The sequence below is a fragment of the Nipponia nippon genome, unplaced genomic scaffold (assembly GCF_047370975.1).
Source record: "Nipponia nippon isolate SJK-2023a ecotype South Korea unplaced genomic scaffold, ASM4737097v1 scaffold_32, whole genome shotgun sequence".
Lineage (NCBI taxonomy): Eukaryota > Metazoa > Chordata > Aves > Pelecaniformes > Threskiornithidae > Nipponia > Nipponia nippon.
The window spans coordinates 153,236-169,538 of record NW_028262350.1 but is presented as its reverse complement, the minus strand read 5'-3'; the positions used below and the strand labels follow the sequence as shown (position 1 = coordinate 169,538).

The following is a 16,303-nucleotide window of genomic DNA, read 5'->3' as shown; positions in this document are numbered from 1 at the left end:
TAGAGCTCAGGCACCACCTGAGAAAAGAAAGGGGACTCCAGCAATGCATTTGCACGCTTCCTCTTTGTTTCATATGGGAAAGAAAACTCTTTGGCCTTAGCAGAGATTACAGCTAACCAGGAAATGATAGAAGACATCTATTTGTTTTTTCAGTACTTCATCTGTCAAAGTGTCCCAGAAACCTTATTTATAGGTTATTGCAATCACTTGAAAGGTAACCAACAGCTTATCTAATTATAACCTCACTTGCAGGTACAGTTCCTACTGAAGCCAATGTATTTGAAAACAAATGTACATTGCAACTACCTAAACACTACTAGTTTCCAAAAGCCCAAGAGACTTTATTAGGCTGTTACTGATAATGCTGGTTACTCGATATTGCAAACAAATGGGAAAGTCAATGATGGTTGCAGTTTTTGTTGTGTTCTTATAATTTTCTTCCCTTGGTCCATTCCTTTATGTCCCCCCATATTAGACACGCACAGAGCCCAATGCTAGGCAGGTCATAGTGCAAGAAATTGTAACTGTAAGGACACAGAAACGTATTTATTGAAGCAAAGAACATCTTTCCTGAATACCACTGCCTTGGAAAAAATTATTACAAAATCCTCCCTTTCACACAACAAAAACCTCTCAATTATTAAACAAACGGTGGTGACCTCTACAGAGACATGCTATTGTTCATAGAACACTGAATCAAAAACCTACCTAAAAGCCTTTTCTGCAGTTAACTCTTACCTTTTTAAGATGACCTAGTCGGAGTTTGAAGATTTCTTCCTGTTCGTGGTATTCTGCTAATGTTAACCTGCACAGAAGAGACAGGTCCAATGCATTAGGTTTCAACACATATGATAAAGTGAGCAGTCTGCAGAATACACATCTCTAGTGGAAGTGACAACTACACAGAGCATGGCAACAGCTGGCAGGAAATTTTTTTATGTAAACTTTGCAATCTATTTTTTTTTTTCCGTAATCAATCTAAAGGAACCCAAAAGCTTAAACCTTGATAAAGCACATATTAATTTCAAATCCAAGTCCCTAATAACACCTATTTAGGCTAGTGACTGACTTTTAACAAAGAAAGCTAAACCATAATCTAAATATGGAACACTGAAGCACAAATACTCCACATCTTATTTTTCCATTTAAAGTTTACTTTACCGACTCATTTTCAATACTTTCTTTATAATAAAAGCTGGATAATTCAACCCAGCTATTCACTCTGGGACTAGCAGTACACCTGGCCACAGAGCCACTACAAACAGCAATGACCTGGGATTCAGAACTTCTTCCTGTTTCAGGCTTTGCAAAGTGGCTTCCAGGGAAACCTTGGGAAATCTACTTCACCTTACCATATCTTTGACCTCATGTGTAGTCAGGAGAAGCAATGGGATAAGGGGAATAATCTCCATTTTATTGATGGTAAATGATGTGCAAAGTTTCTATCCCAGGTGGCTGGTCAAAAAAAGTTTTATAGTGTTTTCAATGTCTTTTATAGCCAACATGTGCCATGTAGGAGAGAGGCAAATCACAACCTTACACTAAAATAATGACAGATCCCATCACTTGTGAAATGCAGCAATGTGCTGAGATCTTTAAGGTTAGAAAAATGAATCATTATATTAATTTTCTCACTACTACCAACAAGGAGCTTGGTAAAAGTATCACACATAGGAACATAAAGTTATGAAGCCCCTATCAACTGCATCTGTTTACTTTGTAAACAAGATACACACCTGACAGCATATAAATATCTTTTTTGAACCTAAATTGAGTTCAAAGCGTATCCCAGGATTCCTGTTGCAGCAGTTATGCTCTGCATAGTACTTAGTACAAAGGTTAGTGTATGAGGTCTCCACAGCATCAATACCACAACTAGTTTCAAGAGGGGACCGAGTCCTATGTCTGTGCAGGGCCGTGGGATCTTGCCTCGCTGTACAGTAAATTGAGAGGAGGTAGTATTCAGCTGACTAAGTGCTCATCTTGAAATGCCCCAGCTTCTCTCCACTGTTGATAATGCAGAGGGTCCACATAGTTGAAATAAGTGCTAAAGCAGTTGTTAGCTGATAAATTCAATGCAAAACTCACAAGTCAAGTTCCCTTTGAAAGAATCTCGACCATAAGGAACTGCTTATTACAAATTAAAAGATACATACAAAACACAGCCAGTACCATAAATGCTTACATGTTGTCTCATTTCATATGAAAGGATGCCAATTCACACACCTCCCACCCTCCCCCCAACAGCCTGAATTTTAATCAGATTCAGCTAATCTAAAAGACTGCCCTAAAAGTTTAGGTCTTCGGTTGGTGTTGCTGTATAAGGAATAAAAAGACAACTGAACAAACCAGCAACAAGCTTTCCACATATTCTTGTGCACAAATGAAATACAGGGCTAAACACCAACAGTCTATTCATTAAGCAACAGATGTAATGAGTACCACCAGGCTAACATTACCCAAAATTGCTGCCTGTTAGCAGCAAGCATTACAAAAATCAAGGAGACTCTAAGACAAACACTGCCCTGTTTCACAGAAACATGCTTGAAATACAGTACTTCTAGTGCAGCTGAAGACTCTAAGGTTGCCCAAGCTGCCCTAACAAACCTCAAAAAGCCCCAGCAGATTAGCCTTTCTGAATGAAAATCTTTTTCTTATTCACAGGCTAGAAACTAGTTTCAGGAGAGCACACGTTTAAATTTGCATCATGGGACCTTCCTTTCCTTTTTAAGACACAGCAACAACGAAGAACCAAAGAGGGACCAAAACTCAAATGAAGGAATTTGGCTGTCCGCTTCTTATTCAACTTTCAGAAACTTTTATATTCAACTTGCCTAAAAGACAGCCTCTGTAAGAATTCCACAAGAAAAAAAACCTCCCTCCAAAAATCAGAAAATTTCCTACCTGATGCACATCGGTCCAACAAATGCATTTACAGGATGACTAATGATTAAACAAGTAGTCAGTCAGTACAGTTGCTTCAGCTGACTTGCAAAAACAATGTTTTCATAAGCTAAAAACACTCCACATGAACCACATCCATACACTGGCAAGCAGTTGTTATCAAGAACACCACAAGAAGCTCTTCTAAACCACAAAGATAAAACCCTGAAATATATCAGCAAAGAATGATAAACCAGCAAGAAACACAGAGAAAAAGACCTGGTAGCACAAAAAGGCTTACTAGCAAACCCAATAAAAGCTAGATTATGTCAAGGCACGCTCACAACAGAAGCAGACGCTCACTAGGTATCCCAGACATTATCATGATTTCCAGGCACATCAAGACCTGTGCTGCCACGTCTGCAGAACAAGCCACGCTACAGCTGCGCCAGTCTGCTGGGGAAAAACATCCCTACAGAAACAGTGAAAGCGTCATCTTGTCCCTTAGAAGTGAAAGCAATGAACAGAAAGGCTTCAAAATATCCATGCACAGACATTCAATTTACTTCTCCAAACTCAAATGCTGCAATGCAAAAGGAGGTCTTTAAAACTTTTAGTTAATAGATTTTAAGTTCACTTGGCCAGAACAAGGGGTAAATGTCTCTATTCAAGCTACTTATTTGCAGAAAGCACACAGTGCCCTCCAATACAATACACCAGATCAGCAGGCACCAGCATCCTATTTGGGGGCTCTGCCCTGGTTGCTGAGAGCACCCTAAATACCACAATTCACCCAGTCATGTGCCACCTCTGCTGTGACTGCAAAAGGCAGTGGGAGCTTTTGCTTCACATGCGCAAGATCAAGACCAAGAATTCAAAGGGCTCCAGGAACTTTGAGGTCAAGTCATGCCCAGGAGATTTAATAGTGCAAAAAGAAAAGTGTCACAGAGTTACGGTATTAGTCAACAGGAATAAAATGAAGATTGTAAAGAAAACTGGTAGAAGGTAGCAGAAAGTCTCTGACTTAACGTATTTCCAACTCACAAAAACTTCCCAAAAAATAACGTCTCAAATTTCTTGTGAGACGCAGCTTTCCTCTCTAAGAATATCAGGACTCTTACAGCATCAGTAACTTCAAAAGGGGGGGGGGGGGGGGGGAGAGAAATCTGTAAGAAGAAAGAGTAGCACTTCAATCACCTTTCCATTCCCTGACTTGGGTATCTGCAAAGGACTGCTTCGGAGATACACGTCAATGCTTAATGCACTCTTTAAAGAGAGCATCTTTTTTCTTCAGTATACCAAATTAATTGTTTGAAAAGCCTCACCAGAAAGTACATGGAAATAAAGGCTTCTAAATATGCACAATTTTTTTCTTCCTTAAAAAAAAAAAAAAAAGCACCATGTATCATACAGCGATACCAAAATCAATTCTGAAGTTGCAACACTTAAAGACACCACTTTTCAAACTTGATGCAACAGAAATACTGAAAAAGTTACTGCATTCAAAAAAAGTTAAGTTCATACAAAGTCTGGACTCGGCAATGATCCTTGTTTTACTCCAATGAAAACTATTTAGAACTGCAGCCAGATGTTGCTGAATGCCAGGCTAATTCCACAATATTCATTTGTGCATGGAGCAAAGCCTAGAGGCAAGGGCAAGATTCCATTTCCCAGTAGATATTTTGTGCTTTAATCAAAGCATGCAGCTGTGCAATGCACCAAGAAGGCCACATAACCTACGTTTCATTTTCTGCTCCATTGGTCTTGTTCTTGCGCTGCTTCTGCTCATTGCTTGCTGGAGGGGTCTGTCCCATTGCAGGTGGCTTCCGTTTTGCTAACATTTTTCTTTGTCTTTCTATTTCTTCCCGCTGGGAATTTATCCTTTCCTGTTGCCTGGGAAGAAGAGAGTAGAAAAAACATGAAGCAGATAACTACTGGAATGTACTCGGTTGTCTTCAGCATCTGCTCTTAACAGATCGGAGCAACGAATTTCAAATCAGTTGTACTTTTAAGATTAGTAACAAAATATTTTTGTACAGAAAAGGAGGATGCGCCAAACATTACAACTCAGATTTTTTAAAGGTATTTTTACATAAAAGGGGATTCTTTTCCTGGCCCATAGGAACCTTTCAGTAAGTGAAAGGTTTTATTCATGCAGAGGATATCCAAAAACAAGGAGTTGCTAACCTCACAGAAAACCCAGGGACCCATTGGTAAGTCACTAACTTTCCACACGCTTTTTCCTAGAAGGCTCTGTTCTAAATCTCAGACTTTCCTGTTAAAACTATTCCTGAAGTCTGGCACTGTCTGAAAAAGTACCCTTATACTTCAAGGGTACAGTTTAACTATCCTTAGTTCTCCAAAATATAACAAACACCGTTCCTAATTTCACTAAAAAAACCAGTCCCTCCTCCAAGATAAAAACACTATCTTAAAACATTTTACAGTAATAAAAGCACTCTTGAAATTTCAAGTCTAAATGACTTGAACATTTACATACTTAATTCACTTTTTAAAAGAGACCGAGACTGCAGTTAAATATTCCAGAAGTATTTCTTCCATGCCTTACAGCACAAACTGAGGAGGAATTATAAAGTCCTTAATCCGTGCCTAACAAGAGCTGCACCTCCCTATCAGACTACAGAGAAGCGATATGATTTTAAAGGATCACACATAGCTCTCTCTAATGCAATTAATTTGCCAAGTCCTACTTAAAGGTTTAGGCCAGGTGGGAATTTATTGGATATTTCCATTAACATCCTGCATAAAAGGGTCTCTGATCTTCATTTCCAGGTTTCTGCAGCCCCTTTGATCACTGTTACCAGGAGGCAAAAAAAGTTAAATAGTATGGATTTTCTCTTTTAAGCTTCTCTACTTTCTACTTTAAAAAAGAAAAGGAGCTAATTAGCCTTCCTTGACTAATACATGCAACTATGCAAATCAAATTGATTGACTCAAGATACATGTGGGAATTTGGTCCACCTCTCCACCCTAAGCACTGCACAGCCAGGTAGGTGCACTGAGAATACCCAACAAGGCAGCCTACTGCTTTCCAACCCAGAGGTCAACTCAAACAATTTGATTCCAGTTTCAAGTCTCTGGAGGTTTAAGCACAAACATATTTCTCATTTCAATGCGAAAACGTTCCCCATTGTCAGTAGCTGAGTTTCTATCTGATCCTTTCATGCATCAGTCACACCATTCTCACATTTTGACATGCAAGACATCACACACAGCTGCTTAGTTTTTCTGTCTCTGCCACTGAAGTTAAAGACAACTCTGCTTGTCCTCACTTGATGAGGTTCTGGAAGGCATAGCCATCTGTCCACTGCTCGGTGAAAGACGCCCCGTGCCGCACCGTAGTGAAGTGACCTAGCCTCAATCGATCCTGCATGCTCTTATCTCTGCATGCCATCTTCTCCTGTTTTGACTGAAAACAAAACACATGTTAAAATATAAGCCATAAATCAGCAGCTAAGAGCTATGCTGTGCTTTAAATCACTACCAATTTACTGCTTTTCATTGTTTCAGTACTGTTCATCTGAAATCCAGCTGAAAATCATTGACCAAATTATTGGTGGTGCTTCACACTGGTCTGACAGGCATTTGTTTGCCTGCCTCCTTTCTGACATTTCAGTCTCACCTTTCATTCCCCATTACTGCTTGGGCAGCTCACCCATTCTATCTTCAGCTGAAATCAGTCTAGCAGTAGGATTAAAACTACCCTTTTGTATCAGTAACTTAGCTAGACTCCAGACACGGCTCTGATCAGGCCCTTATTCACTCAAACAGGAGATGAATAAAATACACCTTGACTCACTGTTAAGACTAAGATACAGTGATCAGCCAGCTCAATGCTAGACTCGCACCACTCCCAGAAGTGACACAATCTCAGGTCACCAACATGCATAAAAACTGGTGGTGGTGTCTGTCACAGAGCGTGCCTGGTAAGTGAGAGGAAATTTCCAAGGCCTGAGATGAGACCAGCAAAGTTTCAGTCAGTTAGGATTAAAGGTGAACCAGCGAAGCTCCTCACTGGAGCTATATACCACATATCTGAATGCTGGGACTACATAACACCTAGCCCAGAGTTACAAATCCTCCCAGAAAGGGGAGGCCCATTCAGCCAAGAACAATCAGCTCTGTGACAAAATCACCTCAAATAGACTGCATGTTCTGCCCATCCAGTGCCCACAAACAATAGATGTAATTGGCTAATAGGTGAAAGAGCAATCAAACCTCCGCACTGTTTAACCATCAGGAAATCTGGAAATCTTTTAACACTGAAGCAGGCTGGATGCTGGTAAACAGCAGCCTGGCACTTTCCCCAGTGTCTTTAATGCATTGTTTTGAGTGTTATACAAAGCAACGACCTCCAACTTTGCCATTTGAAAGAAGGAAAGGTCTAAATCACTTGCCCATATCACAGAGCATATCTGGCAATTTCACTGAACAATGGGATACTGCTCTTGTATTGCCAGAGCTGGACAATGTTGGTTTTCAGGTGTACGAGTTTCCAAATCAAGTAATGCCTGCTGCATTTAGGGGTCAGACTATTTCACTTAAGTAAGGGAGATCACTCTTTGAAACTGTGAAAAGTAACCAAATCAAAACATTCTGAACCATTTCAGTCTTAGGATTACATTTCTATTTGCAGAGAAATAATTCAAGACAGAATTCCAGTTGTCTTATCACTATAGCAATACGAGCAGGTTTTCACTGCTCAAAAGAAGACAAAGAAGTTTTCAAGGACATGAACTGTGACTGTAGAGATGTGGAAAGTCCCCTGCTCACCTTTTCTATAAGAAGCTTCTTGCTCATCGTTACACATCTATTCAACCGCTCCTTGTACTTCTCCAGCATCTTTTGCTGTTCATCTATCTGCCGTCTCAAATCGCAGTTGGCCTACAAGTGAACAGAGAAGAAAAGCTTTTGACTTTAAACCACTCACAGAGCCAAACTAAGCATTACCTAGGAAGAAGTTTCTCCAGCTAGCTCTAGGCATCAGACTAAAATAAGCAAACAGCAGGATAAGAAAAAAAGACTAGGTTCCTCTTATCAAAACATCCAAGCCAAGCTCTTCAATTTTTAACCCACTCAAATCTTAATACACCTCTAGAACAGGGAAGTGCTATCATCCTGGTTTACATATAAGGAACTAAGGTACAAAGAGACTAAATACAAGCACAAGGAATTTTTTAATTTTTATTTTTTTAAATATTTAAGACCTTGCCACAGCTACCAAGTCTCAAAATAGCTTAGTCATCCCGGGACTATCCTTGCTCTTTAGCCACAATACTGGCAGAGGAAAAGGATGGGGTAACTCCCTTTGCACTTTCAATTAAATTCTTGTTCAAGTTACTATCCATCAGCCGCACTAAATAGACTGCTCCCAGTAACAGCTGTTTTTAACACCACCACAGCATACAGCAGGATTTTATGTGTAACCATTTTCATTGATAAAAAGTTCCAACCAACAGTCTGGCTTCTGATTAAACAATGGATGGTTTTTAAAAAAAAAAAAAAAAAAAAAAAAAATCTATTTCCTGCTTCAGGGACTATTTTCCACAAACCCACATGTGCCTCTGTGTATGTCTCTATGAGCTTGTCTTAGCCCTTTTAGGTGCTGAGACCAGACACACACAAACACAGGGAGCCTTCCCTCTTCTCCCTTTAATGTTTTTTCTAATCCTTTTCAACACTTCACAAAAGATGCCTCTCCAGCTGATGAAAGCTAATCAATTACAACTCCTCCATTAAGACAAGATCCTTGATTTAAAGGTATTTATTTTTTTATTTATTTTATTATTTATTATTATTATTATTTTATTTATTATTATTATTCTAGTATTTATTTTATTTATATTTATCTTTAACTGAAGAATACTAATGGATTAAGAGAAGCTTTACTCTTTTTATACTTCCTGACAGCCTGCAGGAAGCATGTGAGACAAAAGTTTTTGTCACTGAAGGCAATGAGAAGGCTGTCTGTTGAAAACCTAGGCTGCATCCACTCAGTGAAGCAGCAGAAACAAGAACAAAAAATGTTCTTCCCATCTCTATATATTACTGACTCTCATGAATGAGCATTTCAGAATACAACTTCCCAGCCTACTGAAAGGCTACTGAACATGCTGCTAAACAAAACATGGAGTCAGTTCCTCAGTACTTAGAAGAGGGGAATAATTCTGAAAAGAAACATGTTAGGTTAGGTAGCAAAATACAAAAGAACTGTGCAACAGATCAAAGAAAGGCCAACAACACTGCTGAGGACACAAACACCTGAGCTAGTGCTTAGCTACAATAACTCTGCACCTTACAGTCACTGCTACGCTGCTTGTGGATTCAAGCAGGCCCAAACAAAGTATCTACAAGCTCGACAATTATCTTGCAAGTAAGGGATGAATGGATTTGTTTTACACTGTGCGTGCTGGTTCTACAAATGGTGTACAAAATCCTGCTCTGCAGCCTAGCTGGCACATGCATTCTAGGTGTCTTTAAATAGTAACTTTTAGAAGAGTTGTCCCACTTTAAATACTTACTCTTAGTAAGTCATCTATCCTCCCCTCCTTCTTCTCCAAGTCAGAGTTCTTACTGTTTTCTAGTGCAGATATTTTTTCCATTGTGAGGTCAGACTGTAGGGAAAAATCACCATAAACCACATTTACGAAAAACACATATTTCAGATAGTCAGCACGTAACATCACAGTGTAACCTTCTCTGATCTGAACAGTTAGGTCTAAGAAGAAGGAACTGATCCCCTGCATCCTAGCAGTGTGGGGAAGAAACTTTCTCCATTCTTCATTTTCTTATTACATGGTGGGCTGCTCCAGCATAGGAGGTTCAGTCAGCTAGCACAAAGCTGCACTGGAGAACACAAACTGGTAACACATACAGGCTACCGCCGTGTCCTACCAGTTTTGTTTTTATAGTTGAGTTCTGCCCACTCCTTGTTGGTCTCTGACATTCACTGTCCTTTCCTGCAGTGCAACATAGCTTGTACAGGAAAAGGGCTTAAGAAAAAAAAAACACCAAATCCCAAACCGTCAGCTGGAATATCAAATTTATGAGATCATTTACAGGCACAGACAACCACCTGCTAGACAAAAGACAATACCTGTGGGTTCTAAAGTGGCCTTGACAGAAAACACAGGTCTTAATTTTAAAATATTATAACAGACTGACAGCAAGACTATTAGGCACAAGTCTTTGTTTCTGACAAACTGATGTATTAGTGCCCACTAGGGACAGGTGCTTTACAGTTCTTGAGTGAAACCTATTTGGAAAGTTTTATGGGTTACAACCTATCTCAAATACCTTCAGCAATGAAGTGAGAGTTATACCCAGGAACAGAAGACAAAAGACATTCTTATTGCTAGAGAACATGGCATATTTCAGACTCAGTACTCTGATTAGTGGGTGGGGAAGAAAAGGGGAAGAAGTCAGTATGTACATGAATACAACATGTAAAAATAACCCACGTCAACACATGCTCCATGACTGCATAAACAGATTTCACATTTATGGCTAGCAAGCAACTATCCTGGTTCTGAGAAGAGTTAGCAGAGACTTACCTGTGGAGTTGTTATATAACTGTTCTCCAAATTTCAGGCTTGCCTGGAAGCTAACACCATGAAGTAACAGACAAACTTGGCAAACTGTTGCTTCTCTACATATGCCCAGCATAGGATAGATCAAAAAGAACACCTGCCAGCATTGCACATCAAGCAAGATGAGCCTAAATCCCAAAAGACAAAGAGAAGGCCTGGGCAGATCACCGCACTTCTGCCTTAACTTGGTTTATACTTCCTGACAGCCTGCAGGAAGCTTGTGCGACTAAAGTTTTTGTCACTGAAGGCAATGAGAAGGCTGTCTGTTGAAAACCTAGGCTGCATCCACTCAGCGAAGCAGCAGAAAGTTTCTTTAGTAAGTGACTTATGTCATTTGCCAAATGCACAGACATACTTGCACTGTGTCAGATGAAGTCATGCTTCAGGATGCATGCTCTTACATGTGACTTCATCACAACTAACCTTGCCTCAAAACACTTGGAGGGCCCCAGCACTGACTGAAAATGCTAAGAAAATCATGCTCATGCTGACTTCCTTTTGTCATTGCCAGAAATGACTCAAACTGGAAGTCACTGAACAGGCTTTTTTTTTTTTTTTAACCCTATCAACTCCAAACAGGTCTGGAAGGAAAAACAAGAATGTATACATGTCCTCATCATGCAGTCAAGCATCTTCCTGGATTCTTTGCCTTAAGCGTATGCTACATGTAGACCTCTGGAGAATACCATGAAGCTGAACATTGGCAGAAAGCACGCTCAGATAACATGTCACCCTTTTCAAGGAAGATGGACCCTGCAGGCATGTTAAGCGCAGGAGAGAATAAAAACACCTTGCTCACTCCAGGAGGGACTGCTATTTTAAGCATTGGTGTTGGGACAGCAAAGATTGAAATCTGAAAGTTATCTCTGGCAGGTTCTCAAGTTATGGCATCACTCTCGTAGAAGAATTCTCCATGCACTAGCAAGAAACCGGTATCTTCACAGACCAGCATTTTAACAATACAGACAACAAATGTGACCCTAGTGACACAACAGAGCTCAGAGACTTAAGCTAGTTAAGTATCCCCAGAGGCAGAACTGCTGTTCTTCATGCACAAAGAACTTGTACCACATGCTGGGGAAATGGAGAATGAACTTCCCTCAGCAATAAAATCATCTCTGACACAGACTGATGTGAGAAAATGATTGACACAAAACTGATTGTTTCAAAATCACTCAAGGGAAGGGTCAGTCACAGAGAAATCAGTGATGAAAATCAAAGAAGATTAAAAGCAGGCCTGGAGAAAAAATAAGCAAGGTGCATTGCAGATAAAGCTGAACATCCCTATAAGCAACAGAGGAAGATGACACAGCTGAAAGTAAATCTTGCCATAAAGCCACAAGAAGAATCTTAACAATTTAAAAGGCACCAAAAAGACAGCAGTGCAGTCAGAAGAGCTATTCCTCTTGTTGACTCCAAGACAGTGAAGTTGCTGAGAAGCACTGTCAGGAACACATCACATTCCACCTTGACAGGACAAACTATGCCATGGGTGCACTCTGCAGAGGCCAAAGAACTTCCAGCTAGACTGTGGATATTTGTACTGTAAGCAGTGTGGACACACCCATGACCCAGCGCCTGAATAGAGGGCATTCATAACTATTGCTCAGGTTTCCTTCACGTCTTCACTTACAAAGAAAGGAAGAACATTCAGGATACAACAGAACTGAAACAGACAGAGCAAAGGTGTTCATCTCCTGAGCACATTTGTACACAGCTGAAGAACTGCCCACAGTACTGACACAGAAAAACCTCAGTAACAGATAAGGCAATCTCCAGTAGCAGCAACTGAAAAGCATCCTTTACAGGATAAGGAACAAAGTGATTCACTTCAATCAATAGTTACAAACTGAGTTGGGACTTCTGGCTCTTTTCACTGGAAACATGTCTACTACAAGTGGCATCCTTTGGTGTGGAAGACAAGCTGCATCAAGCTTCAATCTCATATCCAAGAGATATATCATCTAGTGAGCTATACCTGTGACTGTTTGTGCTGGATGGAAATCTGTTTTTGGGAAGTGCAGGAATGCTCAGTGTTCCCTGATCCGGTAGAAGATGGGCTGCCTTGCTGGGCCTGCAAAAGAAAGTTAGTGTATTGTTATATGCTCCTCAGCATGATCACTAGTGCCCATGCAGATACACTTATCTTTACATGGGAGATGCAGCCTGGCCTGGGTACCATACTTTCATGTTAAGGTTTAAGAATGCTCTAAAGATTTAGTTCATTAAAACAAGCGAGTCAGTTTATTTCAAGAAGCCTGGCCCAACCTGCTAAAAACACAAAGCTTTTAAAAGCCTAATATAAATTCATGTCAGTTGAGATTAAGCAAGGCCAAAACAAACACTTCTCACAGCAAGACTATACTTCATTCTCTTGCTTTTTTGCATCTATCAGATTAGCCTCTCAGATGCTATTATTCTGATCTACGTAAGTCATTAACTTAAAACTCATGTCATTTTATTAAACAAGCAAAGCCTGGGACCTAGAACTCTTCACAAGGAAGATGAACTTACCAGAAGATGGTAGACTTGGTCATCAATAAACCAGGCTGCACTTGAACGACTGTCTTTGAGCAGAAAAGCTTCAAATTCCCCATCCCTTAACTAGAAACATCCCTTGGGATTCAAATCTTTTCAGAGCTGCTCACCGAGACAAAAGTAAAACAGAGGCCACCTCCCCTCTGTGCCAGCTGCTCATTCTCTAGCCGCTGTTTCGCCAGCATCACCGACATCAGCGTTGGCAGAGCAGAGTGTTCCTCCTGCGGTTCCTTTGCTGTGCTGCCGTCTACCCCATACAGCGGCTGCTCCACTCGCCGCTGTAACACAGTCAAAAAAAATACAATGAACTTTTTTTTTTTTTTTTTTTTTTAAAAAAAAGCAATTCTCTGACTCTGCCAAAACTGTTGTCAGCGAAGCAGCAGCTCAGGAATGGGCAGGCAGCATGTTGAGGATCTGGTAACTCAAAGAGGACTCCTGGAGTGATTGTTCCAATGCAGACATCAAAAAGTAGATGCAGTTGACAATTAGAAAAAAAAAAAAAGTAACAAATGAACACACAGGACAGAATTCCTTATCGGTAAACACACACCCTTCCTTTGGAAACACATGTGTTTCAGAGCCAGTGGGGCAAAATAGGTTGTAGATGCAAAAAAATCTTCGTGCATTGTGACTTTGGTCAATGCATTCAAAATTATACTACTTGATGTTTTTTAAGGACCCATTTTAAAACAGCCAATGTCATTATACATTCGTTATTCTGGTGAAGTAAACTGAGTCGGAACTGCTAAATGTCAGCAACCTAACCATGTCTAGGACCCAGACTTCACAGTAACCTCATTTCTGTCATTATAGCTGGGACCAATCTCCGGCAAGATAAGCAAAGTACTAATGCAATTCCAAAATCTTAAAGAGATGCATTGCATCTCTTAAAGGCCAGCTCCTTTCTCCTGCAGTAGACTCATTTTCCAACTGTGATACAGGAATTGGGTTCAATAAGAATAAGAATCATCTGAGCTACACTGATTACAGCACTCAGAATCTCATTGCCCTCACTTTAAAAGCCAGCCCATCACTGCTAAAACTTGGCAGTCTGGGTAATAATCATCTAAGTCCTTCCAAGCTGTAACTCTGGGCCAGGCATACACCACATAGAAAGTAAAGAGTCAGATCAGGCTTCAGTTTTTCTTAAAAACCTGAATTGTAACCTGAAGCATATTTTCTGGCTAACATTACAAATGTCAAGAGTGTGCTTTCTTCCCCAAAAGAATGCTTGTACGTGAGAGCGACCTTGCAAGAGTCTGAAGACCTGCAGATCATTCTTCTGATCAAAGGAGAAGCAAGGCAATTCAAAGCAGTCAAGAGATTTGAAGACAAGAAGTAACATCCTGAAGCCATTACAACTTCTCCACAAGTTCTGATTGCAGAAAATTTCCAGTACAGTATAGATTAACTCGGAGGTTTGTCTCATTGTGAAAGACATTTTAACACTGTGCTCTCTTCCTAGACCATACTGACATCTGTAATGGGTAAGATACTCCATCTTCTCCAATTTTCACTCATCCCCCCATTTTTTGGGCTTAGCTCAAACTATTGATATTCAGTTTGCAAGAAGAGGACCGATCTTGCAAACACACACAATAATTTGTTATGAATAAGCTAACATTACAGGTTTAGCCGCAAGAGTAAAGAACAGAAGATAAGAAACACAAAAGAGCACCTGCGTAAGGAGACAGACAAACTGGCCTAGCTGAAACTAACTGTAACATCACTCTTCACCACATGAGAAATACTCCGTTCAAACTTTTACCTACTCAATACATACAAGCATAGAAGAAAACCAAAGGAAGAATCAACTTGTCCCATTATAAACACCTGCTGGGTATCTCATCTGCTGGAATAAAGAACTGTACCTAATACATCACACATCTGCAACATTCAGAGATGGTATTTCTCTCATTAACTTCTCTTTAAAGAGGTGTATTAGTAAATTAATATAAGATAAGATGAAGGGACATTCAATTAACAAGATATATTTTAATTTTTATAGACATTAAAAATATCTAGAAGCATTATCTGAAGCTCTCCCTTAAAGCAGCATTACAAAGCTTCCCAAATCTAGCCACATATATTGAATTCTGAGCAGAGCATTCAGTGTTGCGATTTAGTTCAGTACACATTCATGAACTGTGCAAAGGTCTCTGCAGAATAAAGACTTTGCATTTGGTTTTCGGAATACTAACTTTTCCCACAATGCTCTGTACTTTTGTGACACTCAAAAAATGCTTAAGATTTTTAAAGAGGGGCCTAGGCAATGTTAAAACTAGAGATCAGACACCAGAACCTCTGAATATTGCTTTGCTAGTTGAAAGAAATTTCTTTAGCTGCTCTGTGCTAAAATGGCTTAAAAATACTGGTTATTTCTTCACATTCAGATCTCGCAGAAATGCTGCCACAGCAAAATAGAATTATGTAACAAAAAAATAGCAACAGATATGCATATATACACATTTCTTTGCAAGTTTTTGCTAACGCTCCTTACAAGTCACATGCATGTTAACAGAAGTAAAAGACCTTCCCAATATCATTATGGCATGCATGTTTTCCAGTATACCCAAAGGGTCCAATCAAGATTGGAATATCATTGTACTAGTGCTATACAAACATACAACATACTCCCAACTCTATGGAGAAGTTCACGAGCTGCAACGGAATACAAGATAACTAATATGTCAGTTCCACCTTTTATTCAGGACAGTGATCTACCTGTAACCACACAGCATGCTAAAAACATTCATCTTGCACACTTTGAGCTCAGATATTCATATCAGTTACAACTGGACTAGCCACTGTTACAGGGGCCTAGACAACTGGCTTTGCTGCCAGAACCCCGTTTCAGATTAAAAAAACAAAAAAGAAACAAAAAACCCAAAACAAAACAAAAAACCCAACTGAATAGAGAATAAGGCAAATCACTCACCAAAACACCCTTATTTCCTGTTCAGAGCCTTTTATTACCTGTCTGAAGCACAGCCACCAACCTAATCAACGCCATGCCACCAGCTCTGTCCCAAGGGAGAATGCTTACCGGCAAGGGGTTGGATAAGGAATGTTGTGGTGATGATCTGGCGACAGGCGGCACGCTTCTACCGGGACTGGTTCCTGGGCCACTTCCCCCAGCAAACTGGCCAAAGCAACAGATTTGATCATCACTAATTCCACAGAGATACTATATTTAAGCAAATTTAACAAACACAGAAGAAACACATTAATCTCAAAAATGAAGCCGTGTAGGCTCTAGGGACTCATTTAAA

At 40.0% G+C, this 16,303-nt stretch overlaps 1 protein-coding gene across 23 annotated transcripts in view; it reads right to left on the bottom strand.

The window, feature by feature from the left end:
• The window catches only part of TLK2 (tousled like kinase 2), a 44,527-nt gene that overhangs the window by 11,935 nt on the left and 16,289 nt on the right, over window positions 1–16,303 (bottom strand). For 10 of the 23 annotated variants that reach the window (XM_087770603.1, XM_087770608.1, XM_087770615.1 and 7 more), the window contains 8 exons: window positions 16,078–16,218; window positions 13,142–13,309; window positions 12,472–12,567; window positions 9,426–9,518; window positions 7,678–7,788; window positions 6,177–6,313; window positions 4,624–4,776; window positions 739–805 (listed from right to left, as the gene is read on the bottom strand). In XM_087770603.1, the coding sequence (XP_087626729.1) occupies window positions 739–805; window positions 4,624–4,776; window positions 6,177–6,313; window positions 7,678–7,788; window positions 9,426–9,518; window positions 12,472–12,567; window positions 13,142–13,309; window positions 16,078–16,218 (966 nt within the window). The remainder of the gene's footprint in view (window positions 1–738; window positions 806–4,623; window positions 4,777–6,176; window positions 6,314–7,677; window positions 7,789–9,425; window positions 9,519–12,471; window positions 12,568–13,141; window positions 13,310–16,077; window positions 16,219–16,303) is intronic. The other 13 variants (XM_087770624.1, XM_087770619.1, XM_087770623.1 and 10 more) reach the window with 4 other exon arrangements.